We start from the raw sequence: 23,337 nt of genomic DNA on the forward strand, positions 1-23,337 counted from the left end.
AAGAGATCAAGTTATATTTCATATTTTAAGGTAACTTAAAATATTAAAAGTGATAAAAGGCCTAAAAGTGATAGCAAAATTTAACAAACAAAAGTCTGCTAGAATGTAATCTTTTCTTTCTTCTTTTTTACCACTTTATTGAAGTATAATTTACATATCATAAAATTCATTCATTTTAAGGTTTTAAATCACTTCAGTGATTTTAAGCTAATTTATAGAGTTGTGCAACCTTCACCACATTCTAGTTTTTGAATATTTCCATCACCCAAAAAATTCCCCCAGAGTGATTACAACCTATCCCCATTCCCATACTCAATCCCAGGCAACTACTAATCTGCTTTCTGTCTCTACAGATTTGCCTATTCTGGACGTTTCAATGAATGCAATCATACAATAAGTAGTCTCTTGCATCTGGCATTCCACATGGCCTAATGTTTTTGCATCCATTTATGTTGTAGCATCTATCAATACCTTGTTCCTTTTCATTGCTGAATAGTGTTCCTTTGTATGGATATGCCATCTTTTGTTTATCCTTTCCATAGTGTCATCTTTTACAGTCCTCATGGCTTTCCTTTATCTACCTGACTCCTGACCTCCTTGTCTGGTCTCCCATGGAACCCAAACTCAGATTGAGTTTTCCTGGATTTGATCCTCAAGACCTAGATTGGGCGGTTTGTACTCACTCACTCATCTCATCTCTGACGCCAAACTTTAGTCCCCGGGTTGGAGAGTAAACATTCTTACAACATGAAGAAGTCATCACCATTGTATGCAGCTTGTTGGATTGAGGATTTTGATCTCAGGAACCAGTGCAGATTTTGAAATGTCCTGTGAGAAACAGACACTGAATAGAGTTGAAGTTTCTGTGGTAATTATGATCTCAGCCTAAGAGTTCTATGGCTAATCCTACCATAATTTGTAAACATCATATTAAATTATATCAAACTTATTATAGAAAATAAGAAGTTTGTCACTAGCTTATTTTAGAAAATACTGAAAGCATATAGAAAAAATAAGAAGTCACCCATAATTCAGTGTCTCAGAGATAAACACTGTTCAACATGTTGATGTATATCCTTTTAGCCTTAATTTATGTGCGAACATATACAGGATTTTGTTTTGTTTTAAAATTGACTTTCTATAATAATTATTTCCCCATGTCAGTAAATACTTTTGAAAGCATGAAGGTTACTGTAACTAGAATGGTGTGAGGGGAAACATGCTAGGGAGAGAGTTCAGAAAGACAGACAGTTGGTATCACTTATGGTTGAAGGTCATTGCAAGGAATTAGGAATTTATTCCAAGTGTAAGGTGAAGCATTAGGCTCTTGAGCGGGGAAGTGATTTGATATGCTTTACGTTTTGAAACAACACTTTGACCATGGTGTGGAGAACATATTGTAGGGATCAAGAGAGAGAAAGGGAAGACTGATTCAGAGGCCGTTGGAGTATCCTAAGCTAGAGATGATGGCAGCTTGGACTAGGGTAGCAATTCAAAATGGTGACGAGAGGCCGGATTTGAAAATGTTTTGAAAGAGGTGAATAGAATTTGTTGATGGATTAGATGTGCTGGGAGAACAAAAGATAGGAATCAAGGGTGACCCCTAGGTTTTTTATCTTGAGTGACTAAGTGAATGGTAACACCATTTCTAGAGATGGAGAAGGCTCTGGGAGGTGGGAGTTTGATGAAGAAGGATATAGGAAATTAAGAGCTGGGTTTTGGACATGCCAAATTTAAAATGCCTTAAATTTGGATGGTGGTGGAGGGAGCCATGGGATCTTGGGAGAGTTTTTCATTTGTTTTTAGCATGAGAGAAATTACGCATCTGTGTGGTGAAAGAGATGCTCACGTTAGAGGGGGAGAAATTGGCTATATAGGACAGGGATAGTTGCAAAAGTAAAGTCCTTTGGTAGCAAAGTTGAAATGGGATCCACAACAGAAGTGGAGGAGTTTGTTGTAGACAACATCAGGTGCAGGAGGAAATGTGGACACAGATATGGGTACCTTAGTAGGTTCGGGGCGAGAAGAAGTTCTCTTTTAGGATTGCTCTGTCAGTATTTTCTCAATAAAATTAGCAAAGTCATCTGCTGAGAAGGGATAAACTTGAGTTGCCTTGCTTTGGAAGATGTTTAAAGCAAGATCAGTCAGCCAATTACCCAATTCTGTGTGTGATCAAATGTCAGCATGGTTCACCTAATTTTAGTAACATAAGCTTGTCTATTTTGGCATGTTTTTCAAGAGAATTCTGTTAAAATCAATATCTAGATAATTCTGTTCCCAGCAAAACTTGATAGGATGATAAATAAATCTAGTCTTTTGATCATTATTTTCATTTTAAAATAATGATCAGTGATTTATTTCCTCTGTAGCTAGTAAAGTTGGGAAGTGGCTTTGTAACTTGTAACATCTACATAATTAAATGGTAGGTAAGCTCTATATCATATTCGTTCAGGGTTAAAAAAATGTACAAACACATGCACATAAATTTAAGTAGAAAAAAATCCCGGGTCCAATATCCTGTTGCATTATGTATACAGTGAAAACAAACAAAAGTTTCACAAATCTTACTTTAGTGTTAATATTTGCTTAGCAATTAAGGATCTGATTTTATTGTTTTCCTTTTTACGTCAGGAGCCTACCCTAGACCAGAACGAGATTTCTAACATAGCTAGTTCTAATTCTTGTTTTTTTAATTAACCAGCTGTTCTTTTTCTATTTCAAATTGACTTTATAAGGTGAACCTAGAGAAAGATTCTAAATAAGAATGTCCTAACCAGTGCCTTTCCAAGGAAAATCTTATCAAACTATAAAACTTTACAAGTGGAGTTTCTCACTTGAAAGCTGTAACAATACCAAAACCAAAGGCCTGAGCCGAGTAGAAGGCCCTTCTCTCCTGGCCTTGGGGAGGCCTTGCCTGGGGGCGAAGACCTGGCAGCACGTGGAAGCTCTGCTTAGCTTGGCCTGGGAGAAGCAGTCTGGCATTTGGGGGCTGCCCACCTGTTGGACTGGAGTTACTGAGAAGGTGGGAGGGAGACTTGTCCCTTAGTCTCCCTGTCCTTCTAGGTGACGGACTGTTTAAGTGCACCCAACAGTCGCCTTGCCAGATGTCCTGAGGCAAGTTCCCTGGGGCTTGTCCTGTGGGCCATTTCGGGGTAGGAGCTTCTGTAACCAACGCCATGACTCCTGTTTGCTGGGGGGTAGAGGAGAGGAAGAGGGAGAAAATATGGCCTCCCTTCACGAAGCCAGCCTGGTTATAGGCCTGCTAAAACGTCCCCCCACTTTTGCCGAAGGATGTAAAATGTGTGAACCTATTGCAAAGTCAGATGGTTCAACGTGGCTCTGATAGGCAGTGTAAATAGACCACTTGCCCGTCTGCACTGTAGCTTAACTTGGGCGATACTGTGCTGGTACCACTGATGAAGCCTCTGCTTTACTGTAAATTTGTCAGATCTGTATCCTAAGTTTCTTCCCATACTTATAAATTTATCATCAAGCCATAGCTGTGTAGACAGTACAATAACTGTGTTTAGAAAGAAAAACTGCACATTTCCTATTGCTGATGGATGAGAACTGATAACTGAGTAATTTTAATAGTATTCATTATTCTTCTTTTTCCAAAAGTCTGAGAGACAATAGCTTTGACTTTGAGATTAGTAAAGAGATGTGTCCTTTTTCCTTTGTTCAGATTCCTTGACTAAAATTTCACTTCACTGAATTTGAGTTTGGCCAACATTTTTCTTTCTTTGTGGTTAGTCGTTTTGTCACAGTGCTTCTATCTTATGTCAAAGCATCGGATGGCATGCTCTGAAACGTCAGAACACTTAACCTGGGAACATCCTGGGGAGTCCGTGGATATTATTCAGAGGGTCCAAGACTTGAAGGGGGAAAATTATCTTTATTTTTCTAAAAGCTAGATTTTGAAATTGAGTTTCTATTGGTGACAAAGACACAGGCACTGCTAATATCAATCAGATATTTTCATAACATATTATAGTTGTTGGAGATATCTCAAAAAGTTATTTACGTTCATCACTACTTCTGTAACAAATTTGTTTTTTTGACATTTTGATATCTATTTCCACATCATTGGGATCCTGTGTGATTCTGTGTATTTTATATATACATTTTAAAACATTATTTGGAGGAATCTTCTCCTTTTCCTTATACATGTTCTTTCTGCCTGTAACATATTTCTTTTTCTCCTTCTGTAGCATCAGCCACTACGTGATTGTCATGTCTATGACCATGGTTCTGGTCTTTCTCAATGGCCTGGCACAGCTGCTCACGACAAAGAAACTCACACTGTGTGGCAAACCCAAAAGCCATCTCATATGATGGTGCTGAAGCCGTCATTCAGCCTCTGGATCTCGTTTCCCCTTCTCCTTGTAAACTAAAATCTTATCAAGGATTCCATAGGAAGATGGATATTGATGCACAGTACGTTATGCTCCTGTGAAGAAAATTATATGTGGAATTCTGAATTTACAGGTTATCTGAAATAAAGGAGCTTCCATTTTCTTTAGGTTTTGCATGTGTGAAATTGTGATTATATCTGTGGGAAAGCATAAGAAAGCATTCTCCATTTTCATTTTTTTCCATTAGCTGGCAGCTCTTCCCACTGATGCTGCAGAGCACCTGTAACAATCTGGTCCCCAGCTCTACAGCTGCCCAGACATGCAAAGGAGCATGTGCTCCTGTGGGGACAGGACTGACCACATCCAAAATCAATGCTATGGCTGAACTTGAAGGAAGTCACCAAGTGGCACCATAAATATTTATCAGCTCTCAGCCCTGGTGTTGCAAGTAGTTCTGACTACTAAACAATAACACTAAAAAGACAATCAGGATGTATTATTTCAAATTTAGTAAAGCTTCAGTCGAAAGCAATGTTTTCAATTGTTGTCATTTTTCTTCAGTATGCAACAGTGCTGTCTTATGCTTCGTAGTGCTGTGTCAGGGTTTTCACAGTCAACCAGCTAGATACAGGTTTGAACTTCATTTTTTTTCACTTCTGGATTGTCATGGAATTTCTGGAGATAGAAAAGTAGAAAATGTTTAGTATTTGTGTCTTGTTCATGGGAAAAAATTTACGGGATTAGTTTTTGATTTTTTGTGTTGTTTTCTGAGGAAGATTGGCCCTGAGCTGACATCTGTGCCAATCTTCTTCTATTTTATGTAGGATGCCACCACAGCGTGGCTTGACGACTGGTGCTAGATCCGCATGTGGGATCCAAACCTGTGGACCACGGGCCACCGAAGTGGAGTGCACGAACTTAGCTACTACGCCACCGGGCCGGCCCCTAAAGGATTAGTTTTTAATTGTAGACTCAATATCTGTTGCCACCATAGCTTTTATTATGATTTGTTTCAACAGAAGTCTTTAAATCAGTGGTTAAACTTTCTAATATCATAAGAATCAATGTTAAAATTGCTTTTCTATCTGATTGTGAGATTCTAGTCCAAAGGTCTTAAAGTCCTCTCATTAAATTTAGATTTCCATTCGTAAATTAATTCTAATGGACAAAATTTGTTGTAATTTTTATTTGGATGTTTCTTAAAGTGACCTTTACATCTCACTGTAGAGTTGGCCTTTTGCCCATGGTGTGCTAGCAGATTTTGGCTGAAGCTAAGCTTTGCTGGTCTGAGTCCTGTTTTTAAAAGATAATTGCTTTTGAATTAAGTTATAGCATTACCAATTCACATCATGATGAGGAAGCCTTCTCCAAATTACTAGATTTTTCAAATTGGCAGGTGAGTGAACAAATACAACTTAGAAGACAAAAAATCAGTTTGGCAAAATGTGCTTTCTTAATTTCTGTTCATGATGAAGTATAATTACAACATATTTGTGACAGTACTTCATGGCGTACGAGCAGAAGCATTATAGTACCAAGAAGAAAGCACTGATGTCCCTGTGAGAGCTCATGCCTCGGGCTGTAGTGTAAAATCTGGGTGGACAAGTAAGGAGCTGCTATAGCAGACGGTGACGTTGGCAGGTGGAGAATGCAGGAGCTTTCACGTTGCCTCAAAGGATTTTTAATCAGTTTTTTCAAAAGTCAGAGAAAACTGATTTTATAAACACTTACCATTTAACTCCTTTTCTATCTGGTTTGCCTTTCATCTTTTCCTGGATTTTCAAGCAGAGAATGAATGAATATTTTATTACGACTTTGTGAAAGGTGTCAGTGCTCTACCTTTATTTTGCTGTTTGAAGTATGACTTTTTCTTAATACTGTTTTGAGTCAGTGTGAGTTTACAAAGCAGGAGCATGCGCCTGCAGCCGCAGGCTCTCCGCGCTCCCTGCAACTGGGCCCCCGAGACTCACCTCAGAGCAGAGTTTGCTGGACAGGCCTTTTCTGTTACACAGTTCATCAACTCTCCTAAAGTGTTTTGCAGTGCATATTTTTATATTGAATAGCAGAGAAAAAATAAATAAGATTCATGTAAAATGTATTTCTGTTTAATTTGCTTTTTCATTCTAACTATGAATACCAGATTTCCAAATCAAGACTTAAGACATTTGCTGAGAAACGTCATTTAGATTAGGGATTGCTATAAAAATTCAAGTGAGCATATCAGGGTGAGAAAATATCAAACAACAAAAAAGCCATAGTGTGTTGCGTGAACCATGAATAAGTCTTGGAGGAAACTCTAAGGATTTAGGAAACTAACTGCAGCCTATCCACAATTTACCAGTGTTTTAATTCTCTGTATTGTATTTAGTGTGCAGTATTTAGAACACAAAATGCTTTTTCACTTTTTAGGGAAATAATGTTATAAATGGTAGCATATTCTTACAATAATCCCCTCAAAATGATTTAACCATGATAGAGTTGAACTACATTTAATCTATTCATCACTTATGATATTGATTCTAGCGAAAAACTCATTCCAAATTTCAGCCAAGTCGGATATTAGGAACATATATGTCCACCCAGAGCCCCTACCTTTACACCCTTGTTATGGTAGACTGGGGACCCCTTCGCTCCTCCACCTTTTGATACATAACTGTGCCATCAAAAATGTAATTTCTGGTGGAGCTGGCCCTGGAGGACTTGGGGTTGGGGAGGATTGCACAAATATTGTCCCTAAAGAGAGGCACTAGATGCTGCAGGGTTCCAGCTCTCCTGGGGAGGACTGGTTGAGCTCCCGTGTGTCCGCCAGACGCCGTCTATTCAGGAGGCCTGAGGAGAGTGAGCTGAGTCAACTCAGTCATTTGGAGAGGACCCCTTCGGGCCAGTTCTGAGGACTGCTTTAAGAGACCAGAGACACTTGGTAATGCTCACCTTTTCAGAGTTACTCTTTTTATGTCAACATTCTCTTCATCCTCTCTAAAATGCTTTACAGTGGGATTGTTATGGTATGTGTTTTCAGTACTGTGGTAATTACTATCTTGTAGCATTTTCCCATTTCTACATCAGCGTGATTTGTAAGAAAGGTGGGTGGGATTTCTGCACACAATACTCATTCTATAAAAAAAACATTTGAGAAGATATGTCTCACTTACTAGTTTCCTTAGAGACACTAAAACAGATCACAGCTGTTGCTCAACTCACCACCCTTAGAATCTCAGTATTTATTTGCGACATAGCAGCATTTCTCAAAGGATGTCCCTTAGAACATGAGTTCCTTAGGATACAAATAGATGTCATAATAAAAAGGGTTCCCTGACCAAATATATTTGAGAAACGCTTGGTCAAACAAAGTTAACTAGGTGTATTTATTGTAGTACTTTGGGAACTGAACTTGGTATATGCCTCGTGGAGGGAGGAAGATAGCAGTAGGCCAAAAATCCCACTCGCTTGATTACAGTCCTGTCTTAAACTCTCCCTCCAACTGGTAAACATACTTCAGAAATGTCACCATACACTTTTGCATAAAAACTTCAGTTTGTCACAGTGTTTTGAAAAAAGGCGTTGTATGCTTAACTGAATCTTTTCCGAGAGCTGGAAAACCATTTTCATTTTAACCCTTAATGTGGGAAAACTTTAAAATGAACTATTAATTTTACCTGCCTCTGTATAAATCATGCCTGTTATCATTTAGTCTTGCATGTGGGAACCTTCAGTCCTACAGGACTGGCATCCAGTTCATCACAGATCATCGGACAGCCCTGTTAGAATTTGGACTAAGTCTTTATACTTTCTATTTTACCTCGTTTACCAGAAAAATAAATTTAGAACAAATATTGGCTTATTTTCTTGTGATTTGCACTGTAGAAGGTGATTACTAGTTACATTTTTGTGCGTTCCTTGTTTTTTCTCTTTTACTTATTTCTCTCTTCCCCTGTTTTCTGTCTTTTCTACTCATGTCGTTCCGCTCTCTTGGCCTCACTTAGAACTCCGTATATATAGGGACGTGTTTTCCTTCATGAGGTAGTCTCTGCATTCAACATGGATACAGTGTGAGTGAGTACAGCTCAGCTGTGCCACGTCTGCTTGGCAGTCTCTTCTGGAGTAGCTGTGTTTCCGTTGCTAACCGTGTCTCTGGCAGGAGCCCCGGGGTTTGTTATGACTCTCTGCTCACCACAGTTGACAGTTTAGGGTGTGCATCTGAGTAAAGGGGTGCAAGCCGGGCAAATCTGAGTTCTTTGCAAGATTTTCAAGCTAGAACAGAGAGAAAATTTGTAAGACGTGGAGTTTAGGAGCTGTTGTTGGCTAAGTTTAATTGAGATACTCCAGTACCTTCCAGTAAGTAACCTTCCATCACATACTTATTATCCGATAAAAAGAGGGACTTATGTTACTGGTATTTCTAAGAACACAGTGGATAATGACAAGTCCAAAGCTCCACTTAAAATGTTTATTTTTGTATATGCTTTTTACCTTATGCTTTCTAAATCGGCATCGATTGGGCAGAATAGTTCAGTGATGTTTCTTCTAGGTCCTTGTGGCTGCATAGTCTGCTGCCCAGTTTCCCTTGGCTCCAACCATTTTTTGACCCTTCCCAGTTATTCTACAAACCATTCATTTCCTAAAAGATTTTGTCTGCATCTCTGTTGCTTATAATCAAGAACTTCAATTGATGTGCATGCTTTGAATGTGTTTGTAAATGAATCTCTTCAATATTTACTGTGATTTCTAATTATGGCTTTTAAAAACAATGTGATAAAACTTATATAGCCCTTACAATGTGCCAGGCATTGTTTTAAATGCTTTACAGATACTAACCTATTTAATCCTCATAACAACCCTGTGAAGTAGGCTTTTTATGATGATGCCATTTTACAGATGGGAAAACTGGAACACAGGATGATTATAAATAACTTGCCCAAGATCCCACAACTAGTATGAGGCTTTTTGTTTTTAACATGGATAGTTTTCCCCAAAACATTCTATTCTGGAATTTACATAAAAGCATTTGTAGATTTTTGCTTCTGAAAACGCAGTCACTGTGCCTAAGCAGGTGATGTGAAAACTAGACTTTTTCAGCTGTGTATGTATAATCAAGTGTAAACAGTATAATTAGAAAAACATGCTTTTAAAATTGCCTACACGTGTGCAGTTGGCATGGGCACACTTGCACCAGACTCCTGACATCCACCTCTGAGGCCTGTGTCAGCTGTCTTCCCGATGGTATATAAAGCAGAAAGAAGAAGCATCTCCTCACTCTTCTTTATATTAGCGTTAAAGCATGGAAGAAAATATGGGCTATTTTCAAGTACTTAAGGTTTTGTAAAGACCTGGAAGTCCAGAGTACACTTTGTACATTGGGCTGAATTGTGGCCCCCCCAAAAGATATGGCCACATCCTAGCCCCTGGAACTTGTGAATGTGACCTTACATGAAAAAAAGGTCATTGCAGATGTGATTAGGTAAGAACCTTGGGATGAGATCATCCTGGATTATCCAGCTGGGCCGTAAATCCAGTGGCAGGTGGTGTTGTAAGAGACAGAAGAGGAGAAGACAGAAGGAGGAGAAGGCCATGTGAAGACAGAGGCAGAGATTGGAGTGATGCAGCCACAAGCCAAGGAATGCTGGGAGCCACCAGAAGCCAGAAGAGGCAAGGAAGGATCCTCCCTTAGTGCCTTCAGAGGGAGTGTGGTCCTGCCAACACCTTGATTTAGGACTTCTGGCCTCCAGAACTGAGAGAGAATAAACTTCCATTGTTTCAAGCCACCCAGTTTGTGATAATTTATTATGGTAGTCCTAGGAGCCTAGTAGTTTTGGAGAGGTAAATTTTACAGAATCATCAGCCAGTCTTCTAACGGAATCACAGCCTTGTGTGGCTAACTCTTGTAATTTACTGGGCCATGACTTTGAGTACCATAGTTCACCCTGATATGTGAATATAAAAATATCAGCATATAAACCTGAAGGTGAAATTAATTGCTTTTATTGTGAATACTGCTGATGATATGGCTTTTCTGGAACATTCCTGTCATATTATTCAGAAAGTAATAAAAAGATTCTGAGACTTTCCTTTTCTCTTTGATATTTTTGGCATTTATGTGTCTGGACTCAATTGAAACCAGAAAGTTGAAAGCTTGTGATTAAGTCTAATTGTCCTTTAAACCGTTGCCCTCAGGGGCTTACTTGAGAAGAACCCCACCCTCAGGAACACTGCGCATCCATGACCTAGTCCAGAATGGAGGAGGGACTTTTCCCACAGGAGCCCTGCATGCAAGTCCTCTTGGTCCTGATCCAGATTAGGTGTAAATTAGACATGCCACCACAGGCCCCCATGACAAGGCCTGGCACCATCACAAGAACATTCCCTGAACCCGAGAGTGAAGCCTTCGAGTGGCGTTTCTTTTCTTAAGCCACGAGTCCTGTGTAATCTTAACTGACATTCTGGTTTATAAGGTCTTATCTCATGTCAGTCTGACGGCTAGAGCTGCTGTTCTTAATGCTTCCAGGGCCTTGGAGGCTGACAACTCATTGGGGTCTGAGATGAGAGAATAATAAGGTGAGGGCTTGTTAGCCATTCCCGTGGTCTCTGCATTTGAGAGTTTGTATGCCTGGAGGTTCACTGGTCCCCTTATTTTAACTGGTAGACCTGCTCCTCCAGGAGGCTGCTGACACGGGGGACAAAGCTGGTGAGGCCTGGATCTGGCTTTATGAGTTTGGCCCAGTGCAGTGAATGCTTTGATGGGAACTGCAGACATGCATGACTCCTGTCACTGCGTTAGGTGAAGTTTATTGAAAGGCCAGTCATTACCTTGTCCTGCAAGGGACTCTATTCTGCTCTCCCCTCCCATTCCTAGTCACCCCTCTCCTATCCTCACCCCCAGCTTTATTGCTTTTCTGACTGGCAATTTGAAGTTCTGGACTTGCTCCTGAATATATCCTGGAGAGTGGCAGCCATCAGTACTAAACACCCCAGTCTCCTCCTCACCAAATTCAACTTTTTCAGATTGAGCCAGTTCAACTGGCTGTTAACAAAACAAGTGCGTTTTCCTTCAAGAAAGAAAAGGAGTTTCCCTTCCTTTCATGCATCCATCTACCCAGCCATCCTTCCATCCCTCTTTCTGTATCTCTCTTCAAAAAGCTTTTCTTGGACCCTTGTATGTCAGCTATGAGGTTGGATTAAGGAACTTGAAATGGTTAGAGACCCTACACTGACTTTACAATCACCTTCTCCTGAGGCTTTGCAGGTGGACAGAAAGGCTAACAGGAGACTAAGGAAAAAGAAGAGAGCAGGAGAGATTGAAGGGTTCTCTGGATCAGTTTGCCCAAAAGGGACAGAAAAAATAAAAAGTAATATAAAGCCATAAGAAGAATGGGACAGTCCTTCTCTTTCCTCCAATGCTTCTTACCCTCCCTTCTTGTCTCAATCAAAATTATATTCCCGCACGGGAGAACTCCATGGTGGAGACACAAAGACGTAGAGGACTTGTGGAAGTGACTCTCACCAGGTCACTGGCAGATGCTGTATCGCCCCATCTGTGGCTTGTCCCTGTCTGTGACCCACTTGAATTCTCCATTGAATTCCTTTGCCTCTGGCGACCATTTATAGCTGTATAGTCTGTGCTGCTTTTCACACGGAGAGATGATGGTGCTCACCTGCTGATCCGGAAGACAAGCACGTTGAATTGCTCTTGGGGAAGCAGGGTAGTGTTGCTATCTATCCATGAAGACTTCTTTCCTTCTCCCTCTGAGGGTAACTTCCTTACTTGGGAAGCAATCCCAAAACCTTGGCCTTGTTAGCTCCATATTCTAAGGAGCCAAGAAACCGAGTCACGCAGTTGCTGTAAAAGGAAGAGTGACATCTCTTACTTGGAAAACTCCAGTGACTTTGATCTACGTGGAAATGTAGATCATTTTCAAATGGCATTTTGTTGAGAATTATTATTCTTTATCGCACAATGCTTTTCTGTTTAAATAATTAGAATCATAATGTGCTTAAGAAGGAGTAGAAACCCCCTTCTAAAAATTTTAAGTAGAAAATTCCTGAAGCTTTGTCAAGAAGACTATTTTTTCTGCTAATACCACCTAAATAATGGCATTTTCATCAACTAAAATATTTGTAAAGCCTTTTAATTTCTTCTGTTTCTTTTTTCGAGCAGTTGGTCTAAATGGCCTAAGCTTGTCCCAAGATGTTTTGATTTATTCTTTCAGAGATGCTACGCCTTAGAAGGACAAACAGTTCAGGAGAATAAAGTCAGTGGAATCCCTCTGCTAAGTTGGTGCTGTTTCGGGTCTCTGCTGTCACAATGGGCCAAGAGAGACTCCCCCGGGGGGACCAGGTCCATAAAGGCATGCAGCACCTTACAACTGTCAGACATTCTTATTGTGGCCATTGTTGTCATTATTATGAGCAAGGGGAAAGAGTTGGAAGTGGATTTGCCAGCTGCTCCATAGGATCTGTCTGTGGATTGCAGGATCCAGCGCTAGCAGCAGCATGGCGGCAGGAGGGCACAGTTTAAATGATGATATTGGAATGTAATAAATGCTGAAAAAAGGAACATTTAAATAGAAATGAGTAGTTATCATCCTGCTGTCTTTTTAAAAGCTTGTCCATTAGGGGAAAGCAATCCTTCTCAAACCATGCTGGTTTGCACATTTTCAATAGTTATGGTTCCACATTGGTCTGTGGTGACAAAAGTGCCACTTCCTTCCTACTTCTCTGGCAATTTCTGATGTGTCTGTCAAGTCCCCAGAGCAAATTCATTCTGGAATGTCTTTTGACAGGAGTGGCAGTAGCAGCCTGTGAAGGCTTTTGGCATTCTCCGAGTGAGGAGAGCATATTGGGTACATTTTGAAGTAATAACAGACATCAACTTTCCGTAACTGTTACCCGAGACATTTTTAAAGTAGATTACTCTCCAACTTGAAAAGTTTGGCTTTTTAAGAGGGGCTGTAGGCTGCTATTTATCTTTGCTTTTCTTCCAGGATTGGTATAATTTGTCATTGGTTGGCTCTTGGGGCCGTGGAGTCTGTGGTAATCAGACACACAATGAAACCTTTTACCTGCTTTTGAAATTCAAGAAAGGCTAAGATTGCTTAAATGTGTACCATTCTTTAGAATTTATAGTCCTGGATCTTGTTCAAATTGGCTGCTCAGGCTTTTTGTATTATTTTGTTTTGTTTTTTCTGCCTACTTTAAAATTATCTATTGAAAAGGGATATAATAGTATTAACCTTGTCCTGTCATTTATATCTCAATATTCACATTTCTGGAACCTTAGAATGCTATTCCTAATTAAGTATTCTGTGTAATTCTTTTCTTGTTCCTTTAACAAAAATTTACTGAGTTCTTGCTGTGTGCCACTCACATTCCAAGGAATGGAAGAGATATGTAAACAGATAATTGGGTTATCATGATAAATGTGATATAACTAATATATATTCCAAGCTCTATGAGAGCCTAGAAGGGAAACTGATAACTTCTGGCAAAGTGGAGGGATTGGGGGAGATTGCACAGATCTAACATTTGAAGAATGGCCTTGTTGAGACAGTTATCATTAACTTGGAAGGGTTTAAGATGCATGGATAGCAATAGTCTAGGTAAAAGACTAACTGAACTTGAATTCAGACAGAGACCATGGCAGGAGGTGTATTTGAAATCTTTTGCAGGCATGTTGAATTGACTGGATGTAGGGGCTGGGGGATGGGATAGTCACAGATAGTGGATATTTCTGCTTGGATATTGAGTGGATGTTGGTACCTTGGCTTAGGTAAGAAACCCAGGAGAAGGAAGGCATTTAAGGGCAAGATAATGCATTTTATTGCAGACATGCTCAATGTGAGATGTCCAAACGCAATCCTGGGGGAATGTCTAATCATGCCCCAATGGCAGATCATCGGAGGCTTGCCTCATCAAGACTTAGAGACAAGTTGTAGGCTGAAAAGGTACATTTGGGAGTCATCCTAAGCATGCCACATAAGTGCTTTTGTGAAATAGTCTGCGATGATGTTTACAGCTCTATCTTTTGTTACTCACTTCTCTCAACTTTCCTGGCTTACTCAACTACATGCAGTTGCCTCCTGTCTTACTCTGGTCTTACATATACCCTTCATTGTGCCTGAAACACTCTTTCTCTGGTGTTGGACAAAAGCAAAACAAAACAAATAAACAAAAAACCAAAATGAGACAAAGTAACTGTCTCTCAGTAGGGAAATAATAAACATACTTGTTAATTTATATGGTGGAATACAATTCAATGGTTAAAATGAATGAATTAGGTCTATCGTTATCAACATAAATAGATCACAAAAACCTAATATTGACTGAAAACAATCATGTTAAACTGGATATGTACAGCATGATACCATTTTTATGTATCATGTACTATACATATGTAATGAACACATATATAAGTAAAAGAACTGACAACATTATAATGTTAAACTTTCTCATCCATGAACATGATGTATCTTTCCATTTATTCAGGCCATTTTTATGCCATTCAAAACAGATATAATATTTTTGCATAGAAATCTTGTGCAATTTTATTAGCGTCCGTCCCCAATCTCTTTCATAGACTCAGATCAATGGTTCAATGTTTCTTCCTATGGCAAGAATTCTCCCACTTACTTGTACCCATGAGAGTTGTTGAGGTTTCCCATAGCATCTTTAAGAATGAGGACTATGTCTTATTCATTGTGACATTTCCAGTGCTTAACCAGGGACTGGCATGTAGATCATGATGGTAAGTTTACAGGTGGCTGTTGAAGCCATGGGAGTTAATGAGCTCTTCCAGGGGTGCATATGAAGACAGTAAAAAACAAAGGGGAGCCGAGACAAGTACCAAAATTTGCAGGGCCAAGGCTGGGGTTTTCGAGGAAAAGAAAGCAGTGAAAGAGACTGATAAGGACTGTAGAGAAAGGAAGGGGCTAAGAATAAGAAGAAATAATGCCCCCAAAGTCAGAGGGGAGAGAATTTCTAGCAGATCATATTAAATGGTATCAGGTGGCTCAGAGAGGCCAAGTAAGATGTGGACTGGAGTTTCCACTGCTTGAGGGAACCCCTGGAGCCCTGAGTGAGAGCAGAGAGAGGCTGGGAGAGAAGTTTGACTGGGAACATTAAGACGGTCCATGTCTCTTAGCAGCTACAGAAACCCAGAGGTTTTCTCGCTTGTGAGGAACTTCTGTTTTTTGTTATCTCATTCTTTGCCTGTTGTCTTTGTGGGTACTTCTGCAGTGGACCTAAGTGCTTTTAGGTTTGATTTATTTGTTTGTAGGGTTTTAAAGTTCCAACGTATATCTAAAAGGAATTAACATGCGTAAGCCTATTCAAGTGGTTCTAGTCATCTAGATGCTGAACTCTTTGTGTTCTAATTTCTTTTAAAAAAGACCCTACTTTTAGCTGCCCTCTGTATTTGGTAAGAATACAGGCAGTCCTCACTTTCCACCATTCTAACATGCACAAATTTCAGTTACTATGCTTTAGTTGAATAACACTGGTCCCCCAACAGCATGGGTCAAATTTCAGTTACCATGATATATTAGCTGTAAGTAACTGCATAGCCAGCTCAGGTGGGCTAGTGGTTAAGATTTGGTGCTCTCACTGCCACAGTCTGGGTTCATTTCCTGGTCAGGGAACACACCATCTGTCTATTGGTTGTCATACTGTTGTGGCTGCATGTTGCTGTGATGCTGAAAGCTATGCCACTGGTATTTCCAATACCAGAAGAGTCACTCATGGTGGACAGGTTTCAGTGGAGCTTCCAGACTAGACAGACTGGGAAGAAAGACCTGGCCACCGACTTCTGAAAAAATTGGCCACGAAAACCCTAGGAATAGCAGCAGAACATTGTCTGATACAGTGCCAGAAGGTGAGAGGATGGTGCAAAAAGATCTGGCAGGCTTCCAGTCTGCTGTATACAGGGTCACTAGGAGTCTGAATTGACTCTAAGGCACTAACAACAACAAAAAATTGCATAAAGTACAAACTTCACAACTAGCTCTTCAGTGCACAAATCACTGTGTAAATAGCAGATGTGCATCATGATCAGTGACCAATCGTGTTACTTCTTTCAAAGGCTGTCAGTGGTCGATTGGTCAATGCACATCTGTTATTTAGTTCATGCACGGACAGCAGAGTGTGTAGTTGTGTTGCCTCCTTGTCTCTCAATGATAAAACCACTTGACATTGTACAACAATGGATAATCAAAAGAGGGAATTAACCAACAAAGATGAAATTGCAGCAAAGAAACCCAAAGTGATAACATTGTAAGTCAAATTCGAATCAATGTAAATCAAGTTATAGGAGAAGTAGCTCACCATGGGACTGCTGACACTGCCGCTGTTGAGAGACTATAGATATGCAACCGGAAAAACTTAGTGAAGGCGAATTTATCAACACAAATGAGGAAAGTGGTTGTGATGAAAGGGATAAAGATGTCCCAGACATAGTGACACTGGCAAAAAACTTTACGCTAAAGGAACTCTCAGAGATATTTCATGACACTGAAATAACAAAGAATTAAATGGATAAAAATTTTGGATCCAGACTTAAAAAGGAATATGACAACGCACCAAGGCACAGGAAAGATGTTTACTCTATACCGTAAATTATACAATAAAAAAAGAGGAAAGCAAGCTCTGCTCAAACCACTCTTGATTAGGTTTTTTTGCAAAGAAATATAGCACTTCAATACTTAGTGCTTCTCACATTTTAAATTACCATGCACTTCCTAAAAATATTAAACATGGAATAACCATATGACCCAATATTTCTCCTCCTGGGTATGTACCTAAGAAAAATGAAAACGTAATGTCCACACAAAAAATGTATATACAAATGTTTATGGCAGTTTTGTTTATGATAGCCAAAAAGTGGAAACAACACAAATGTCCATCAACTAATGAATGGATAAACAAAATGTGTATATCCATACAATGGAATATTATTCATCAATTAAAAAACTGAAGTACTGATACATGCTATGACATAGATGAACCTTAAAAACATTAAGCTAAATGAAAGAAGCCAGTTGCAAAAGGTCACATATTATATGATTTAATTTATATGAAATGTCCTGAATGGGCAAATCCAGAGAAGAAGAAAGTAGATTAGTGGTTGCCTGGGGTTGGGGGTGGGAGTGGGGGCAAATGGGGAGTGACTGCTAATGGGTATGGAATTTCCTTTTGGAGTGATGAAAATATTCTGAAATTAGATTGTACTGATGGTTGCACAATTCTGAATATACTAAAAACCACTGTGGTGTACATTTTGAATTTTATAATGTGTGAATGATATCTGAATAAAGCTGCTATTGGTAAATTGCAATATACTAAATATTAGTTTTCTATGTTTTTCATCTCCCTATACATTTATAACCAACAGTAAGACAGTTCGTAATGTTCTGACAAAAAATTTGAAAGGGCACAGAGCAATCTTAATTTTTCCCATTATGAAGATTGCTTAACATGGTTTCAGCAAGCACAGTCATTTTCACAGTCCTGCACTGTCTTGCAAAGCAAGGACTGCCAATAGTCTCTATACTCTATAGCAAATATTCAAGCTTAATCCTGACTTCTAAGTTAGCTCTCTTTGATATGGTAGGCAGAATTCGAAGATAGCTCCCAATATCCTTGCCCCACAGTGTAAATGATATATATAATCCCTGTCACTTGAGTGTGGTCCTGACTTGGTGTCACTTGAGTGTGACTATTATGGGATCCTCCCCCGATAGGTTGCATTATATAAGACTCCATCAGGGCACTGGAGGGGATTCCTCTGCTGCCTTGGAAGAAGGAAGCTGTGAAGTTGTGCAAGGCCATGTGGCCAGGGCCTGCAGGCAGCCTCTAGGACTGAGAGCAACCCCTGGCTGATGGCCAGCAAGAAAATGGGAACTCAGTCCTCTAACCACAGGAACTGAATTCTGCCAATGACCTGAATGATCTTGGAAGGAGACCCCAAGTTCCAGATGAGAATGCAGCTTTGGCAACACCTTGATTTCAGCTTTGTGGGACCCTGAGTGAAGAATCCATCTCCGCCATGCCCAGACTTCTGACCTACAGAAACTGTGATGGGTGTTGTTTAAGCTGCTAAGTTTGCAGTAATTTGTTATGCAGCAACATAAAACTTATACACTTGATGACAGTTGCTGATACACAGTTGACTTAGTTTTCTTCATGGAAATCCTGGTGGAGGTACCTCTCCCTCCAGAGGGGAGGATGGGCAGGTTTTCCAGTAGCCTCTATATAAAGCCAGGGCATCGGAGTCTCAATGTTTCCTCTCCTATAACGTACCCCACTGTGTGTGCAGGCAACACCTGGCTCTCTTCACGTCACCCAGTGGGGTTGCAGCTCAGAGAAAGGATGCAATGATGTTACTCTGGCTACCACTATTGCCACGTGTAATAAACTGTCTTTTGTCTCTGACCCAGAAGTCCTATGCCTTCTGTCTGTATTCGTGATGCCTTGTTAGCCTGCAAGTAGAGTGACAAATCAAACTCTGACTTGACATATACCACAATTTGTTTATTTATCCATCTGTTAATGGGCATTTGAAATATTTCCAGTTTGGGGTTATTATAAAGAAAGCTGCTATTAAACATCCATGTATATGTCTTTGTATGAATATATATTTCCTTTTCTCTTCTATTTACCTAGAAGTGGAATGGTTGGATCACATAGTAGGTATATGTTTATTTTTTAAAATAAGTTTTCAAACCATATTCTAAAGTGTCGTGTCACTTTTCTATTCCTGCCAAAAGAGTATGAGTCCCAGTTCCTCCATATCCTTGCCAACACTTGTCATGGTCAGTCTTTTTAAATTTTAACCAGTTTAACCTAATTAATCTGTGTGTAGCAGTATCTCACTGTGCCTTTTTTTTTTTTTTTATGGTGAGGAGGATTGGCCCTGAGCTAATCTCTGTGCCAATCTTCCTCTGTTTTATGTGGGATGTTGCCACAGTGTGGCTTGACAAGCAGTGGTGGATCTGCGCCCAGGATGTGAACCCCAGGCCGCCAAAGCAGATCATGCAAACTTAACCACTACGCCACTGGGCTTGCCCCTATCTCACTGTGATTTTAATTTGTATTTCCCTAATGACAAATGTGCTAATAAGCTACTGTCCATATATCTTCGTCGGTGAAGTGTCTTTACAAATATTTTGTCCGTTAAAAAAAACCCGGCTGTTTTAAAGTCCTCATCTGCTAATTCCATCATCTCCGTCATTTCTAGGTCTTTCAATTGACTGTTTTTTCTCCTGGTTATGGATCACATCTTCCTGCTTCTTCACATGTCTGGAAATTATTTACTGTATGCTACAAATTACGGATGCTGCATAGTTGAGTGTCCAGATTTTGTTGTCTTCTTTAACAGCGTTGAATTTTCTTCTGGCTGGCAGTTAGTTTGCAGATCATCTTGCTATTTTCAAAGGTGGTTTAAAGCTTTGTGAGGGTAGGTCTAGAGTGGCCTTTCTGGGGTCTTTACTGAGTGCCGGGGGTCAGCGACATTTCTCCCCTCTGACTGGTCAGCGCTTGAACACCTCCCAGACCTAGTCAGGTTCCAGTAGGTGTTCACTCTCAGTTCTCCAGCATTCTTTGACCAGACCACAATCTGGAAAGCGCCTGCAGTCATAAAGGGTATCATGGGGCTCATCTCTTAGGGATCACAGTTTTTGCTGCCTTTCGCCCAACTTCTGAAAACTGTAATTTCATATATTTTGTCCAATGTTACAGTTGTTTCCTGTGGGAGAGCTAGTTCAGTACTAGTTAATCTTCCATGGCCAGAAGCAGAATCCCAAACGTGCTGTAATGGGGAATTTCATTTAGAAAGGGAGATTAGAAAGGCGGGGGGGGGGGGGGGGGGGGTCACCTGGCCTCCCGAAGGAGCCAACTTTTGCCTCCTGACTGGTTCCTCTGAGATGAAGGAAAAAAGGTTATTAGGATGGATTTAAAGACATTTTGCCTTGTTTTTGGTTTTCAGCAAACTCGTAAAACAAAAATGTGTCTAGGGCTAGTCCTGGTACGTTCCCTACACGCTTCACATTCGGGGTGTGATTTTTTAAAAAGCTATTTATTTTGTTAGTCTAAAAAGTAAAATCCTTCATGTGGTTAATGAAATATCCTGAAGGAATATTAAAGTTTGAAAATGATGTTTATCTCTGGCAAAAAGTGGACCTCAGCCCTCCAAAACGCTACATGCATCAGTTACACAGACGCTAAGTTTGTGTCAAAAAAGTCGGATGAAGGGACTCAGGAGACTGAGTCTTCTGAAACTGTCAACCTGGGGCAGGTCCTTGACACCTCTGGGTTGTGTGTGTGTGTGTGTGTGTGTTTTCTTCTGTAAAGGAGAAAGTTAGTCTAGCTCCTTTCTGGCTTCAAGGTGAGAAGTAGAAAGCTTTTGTTATATGCATGTGGTTTCAGAATCTGTCCAGCAGTCTTAGGTCTGAACCTTGGTACCACTCTCTCTGGAGCCCCAGCTTTCTCATCTTAAAAACTATGATAACATTAAGGTTATTATGAGGATAAGTGATAAGAAGTATTTTGGTTAGCCTGGGGCATGGCACAAGGTAGAAGTCTGTGATAAGCCACAAAGAACGAAACTCCTAGAGAAATAGATGGTGAGTAATGGGTGGTGAGTAAGCGCTATCTGCCCCTGTGTACCGAGTGCAGTGGTTCGACAAGTTCAGGCTGATAGCCGAGTGTAACCCTAGTGAATGTAAATCTTAAAAAGGAAAAGAACAATTCCAAGCTCTTAAAAAGAGAAGGAGGCAATGATTTTTACGTGTGTTTGGATCAAATGGAATTGTTCCACTGAATGTGCACAAGCAATCCCCTTAGGGCTGGCGAACGCAGCCAACAGCTGTTTCTATTTCTGGTCTTCAACTTGATCTCTCCCACACCCAGCCTCCCAGCTCTCCCAGACCAGCTGGAGGTCCTCCTGGGTGCTTTGCTAAGCTTCCTTTCCCAGAGGAAGCAGGAGTCTGTTCTCAGTGATTCCTCTGTTCCATCCCTATGCCCATTACTTTCCAGACAGTCCCCTGTGGGTCCCTTTTGCTTTGAGCTATTGCCAAAGCCTCTGACTGCTCTTGTCTCAAGGTGGGAAGGAATAAATAGGGGAAAATAGGTAAACTTTGATACTGTTGGTTGCTGACCCAACATCAATTACCTTTGTCTTTTTAACTAACTGAACCTCAATTTTGTTCAAAGTGGCTCAATAAAACATTGACTTCAACCTTTGTAGTGGGTGTGGCCAGGTGAAATAGTCTGGCCAATGGGATGTAAGAGAAAGTTGCCAGGAGAGGCTTTTGGAAACGCTCTTTATAAAGCAGTTAATTCAGTAAGTCATACTTTTTACCCTTCCTTTCACCTTTCCTGGAATGCAGAAACATGCCTGGAGGTGTAGACTTCTGACAAACACGGGGCTGACGGCCATGCGTGGTCTAATAATGAAGGAGCAGACAGCTGGAAGTAGGGTGGGTTACTGATGGCACCGTGGAGCTGCCAAACCAGTCCCAGAAGACCTACCTCTGGTCTCATTATATGAAAAGAATAAAGCCCTTGCTTTACTTAAGCCACTGTCTAGTCAGTTTTTGTTATTTTCAGTTTAATGCAAACCTAAGTCATACTACTTTAAGTGGAAAATTAAGATAAATATTTGTTTCTGTCCACGGGAGAAGTGATAAACAACCCAGCATAGGAGGTATTTAAGCAAAGGCTAGATGGTCGTTACTAGGGATATTTACGGGGATTCCTGCAGGAGGTGGAGAGTTGACTTTGGCAGAGAAGCAGAATGTTAATTTATAAAGAAAGTCATTTGAGATAAAAGTGGCTTACAGCGCCTCAAAGTGAAATTCTAATTACCATGAAATACAATTTCTTTATTACTTTAGCACTTAAGGAAGCTACACTTCTAGGTGTATGATATATTTCTGTTTCCCACATGTTTTCAAATCTATGAAGATTGAAAAAAACCTGCCAATTTAGGAAACAGCAGAATTCCATACAGTGTGTCAAGTACACCTTAATTAAAAAATGGATTGTTTCATGTCTATCCTTGTAGGACTTCTAATTAGGCATGGCAGGTTGAATACGTGTATCTTGATTCCTTCCTGAAACCTCACTAAAGTTAAGGAAATAAAAAAATGTATAAACCCGCAAAGACAAAGATAATATAAGAGTTTTGAGAAGCAGATAAGTGATGTTGAGACATTTTTATAGAAGATGGAGAATGGAAGAAGGGAAATTAGTAGAGGAGAAACAGATAAAAATTTGTGCCTGCAGCCTATAGCAAACATCATATTTAATAGTGCAATACCATAGGCTTCCTGCCTATGATTAGGAGAGAGACAAGAATGCCTGCCATTGAATTCTCTACTTCTATTCAACATTGTACTGGAGGTACAGTAAAACCTAAAATAATACCATTTGCAATAGCAGTTCAAACATCAGATGTCTAGGAACAAATCTATTAGAAGCTTTTTAAGATTGCTTTACAAAACACTATATAATGTGTTTTTATATAATGTACTTAGAAGAAATTAAGGAAGATCTAAATAAATGGAAGGATTTACTATGTTCATGGATTGGAAGAGAGAATCGTGTAGAGAGACAATGTTGTAAAATTGTGATTCTTCCCAGATTAATTTGTAGGTTCAATACAATTCAATCAAAATCCAAGCAGGTCATTATGTGGAAATTGGCAAGCTGATTCTAAACTTTATATGGAAACGCAAAGGGCCAACTATATTGAAGACCATCCTGAAGAAAAACAAAAAGTTGGCAAATTTATTCTAAAGCCACAATTACTGTGATATTGGTACAAGATAAACCAATAGAAGAGTAGAAAAGAATGGAATATTCAGAAATAAACTCGCATATCAAAAAACCCTTGACTTATGAGAAAATTGGCCCTGCAGAGCATGACAGAAAGTCAGTCTTTCACGAGGAATGGTCTTGGGTCAATTGGATATCCACAGGGGAGTAAAATGCATCT

The 23,337-nt window shown here is 40.0% G+C and overlaps 1 protein-coding gene across 13 annotated transcripts in view; it reads left to right on the top strand.

Annotated features, from left to right (window-relative positions):
• PIGN (phosphatidylinositol glycan anchor biosynthesis class N) overlaps positions 1-23,337 on the top strand; it is a 186,163-nt gene that overhangs the window by 125,523 nt on the left and 37,303 nt on the right. For 6 of the 13 annotated variants that reach the window (XM_070512917.1, XM_070512919.1, XM_070512924.1 and 3 more), the window contains one exon: positions 4,212-6,453. The exons of 2 other annotated variants lie outside the window; for them this stretch is intronic. In XM_070512917.1, coding sequence (XP_070369018.1) covers positions 4,212-4,335 — 124 coding nt within the window. In that variant the 3' untranslated portion in view covers positions 4,336-6,453. Of the gene's footprint in view, positions 1-4,211; positions 6,454-23,337 lie in introns of those variants that run through there. 5 more of the 13 variants (XR_011504382.1, XR_011504380.1, XR_011504381.1 and 2 more) reach the window with 3 other exon arrangements.

Source organism: Equus asinus, chromosome 7 (genome assembly GCF_041296235.1).
Source record: "Equus asinus isolate D_3611 breed Donkey chromosome 7, EquAss-T2T_v2, whole genome shotgun sequence".
Taxonomy (NCBI): domain Eukaryota; kingdom Metazoa; phylum Chordata; class Mammalia; order Perissodactyla; family Equidae; genus Equus; species Equus asinus.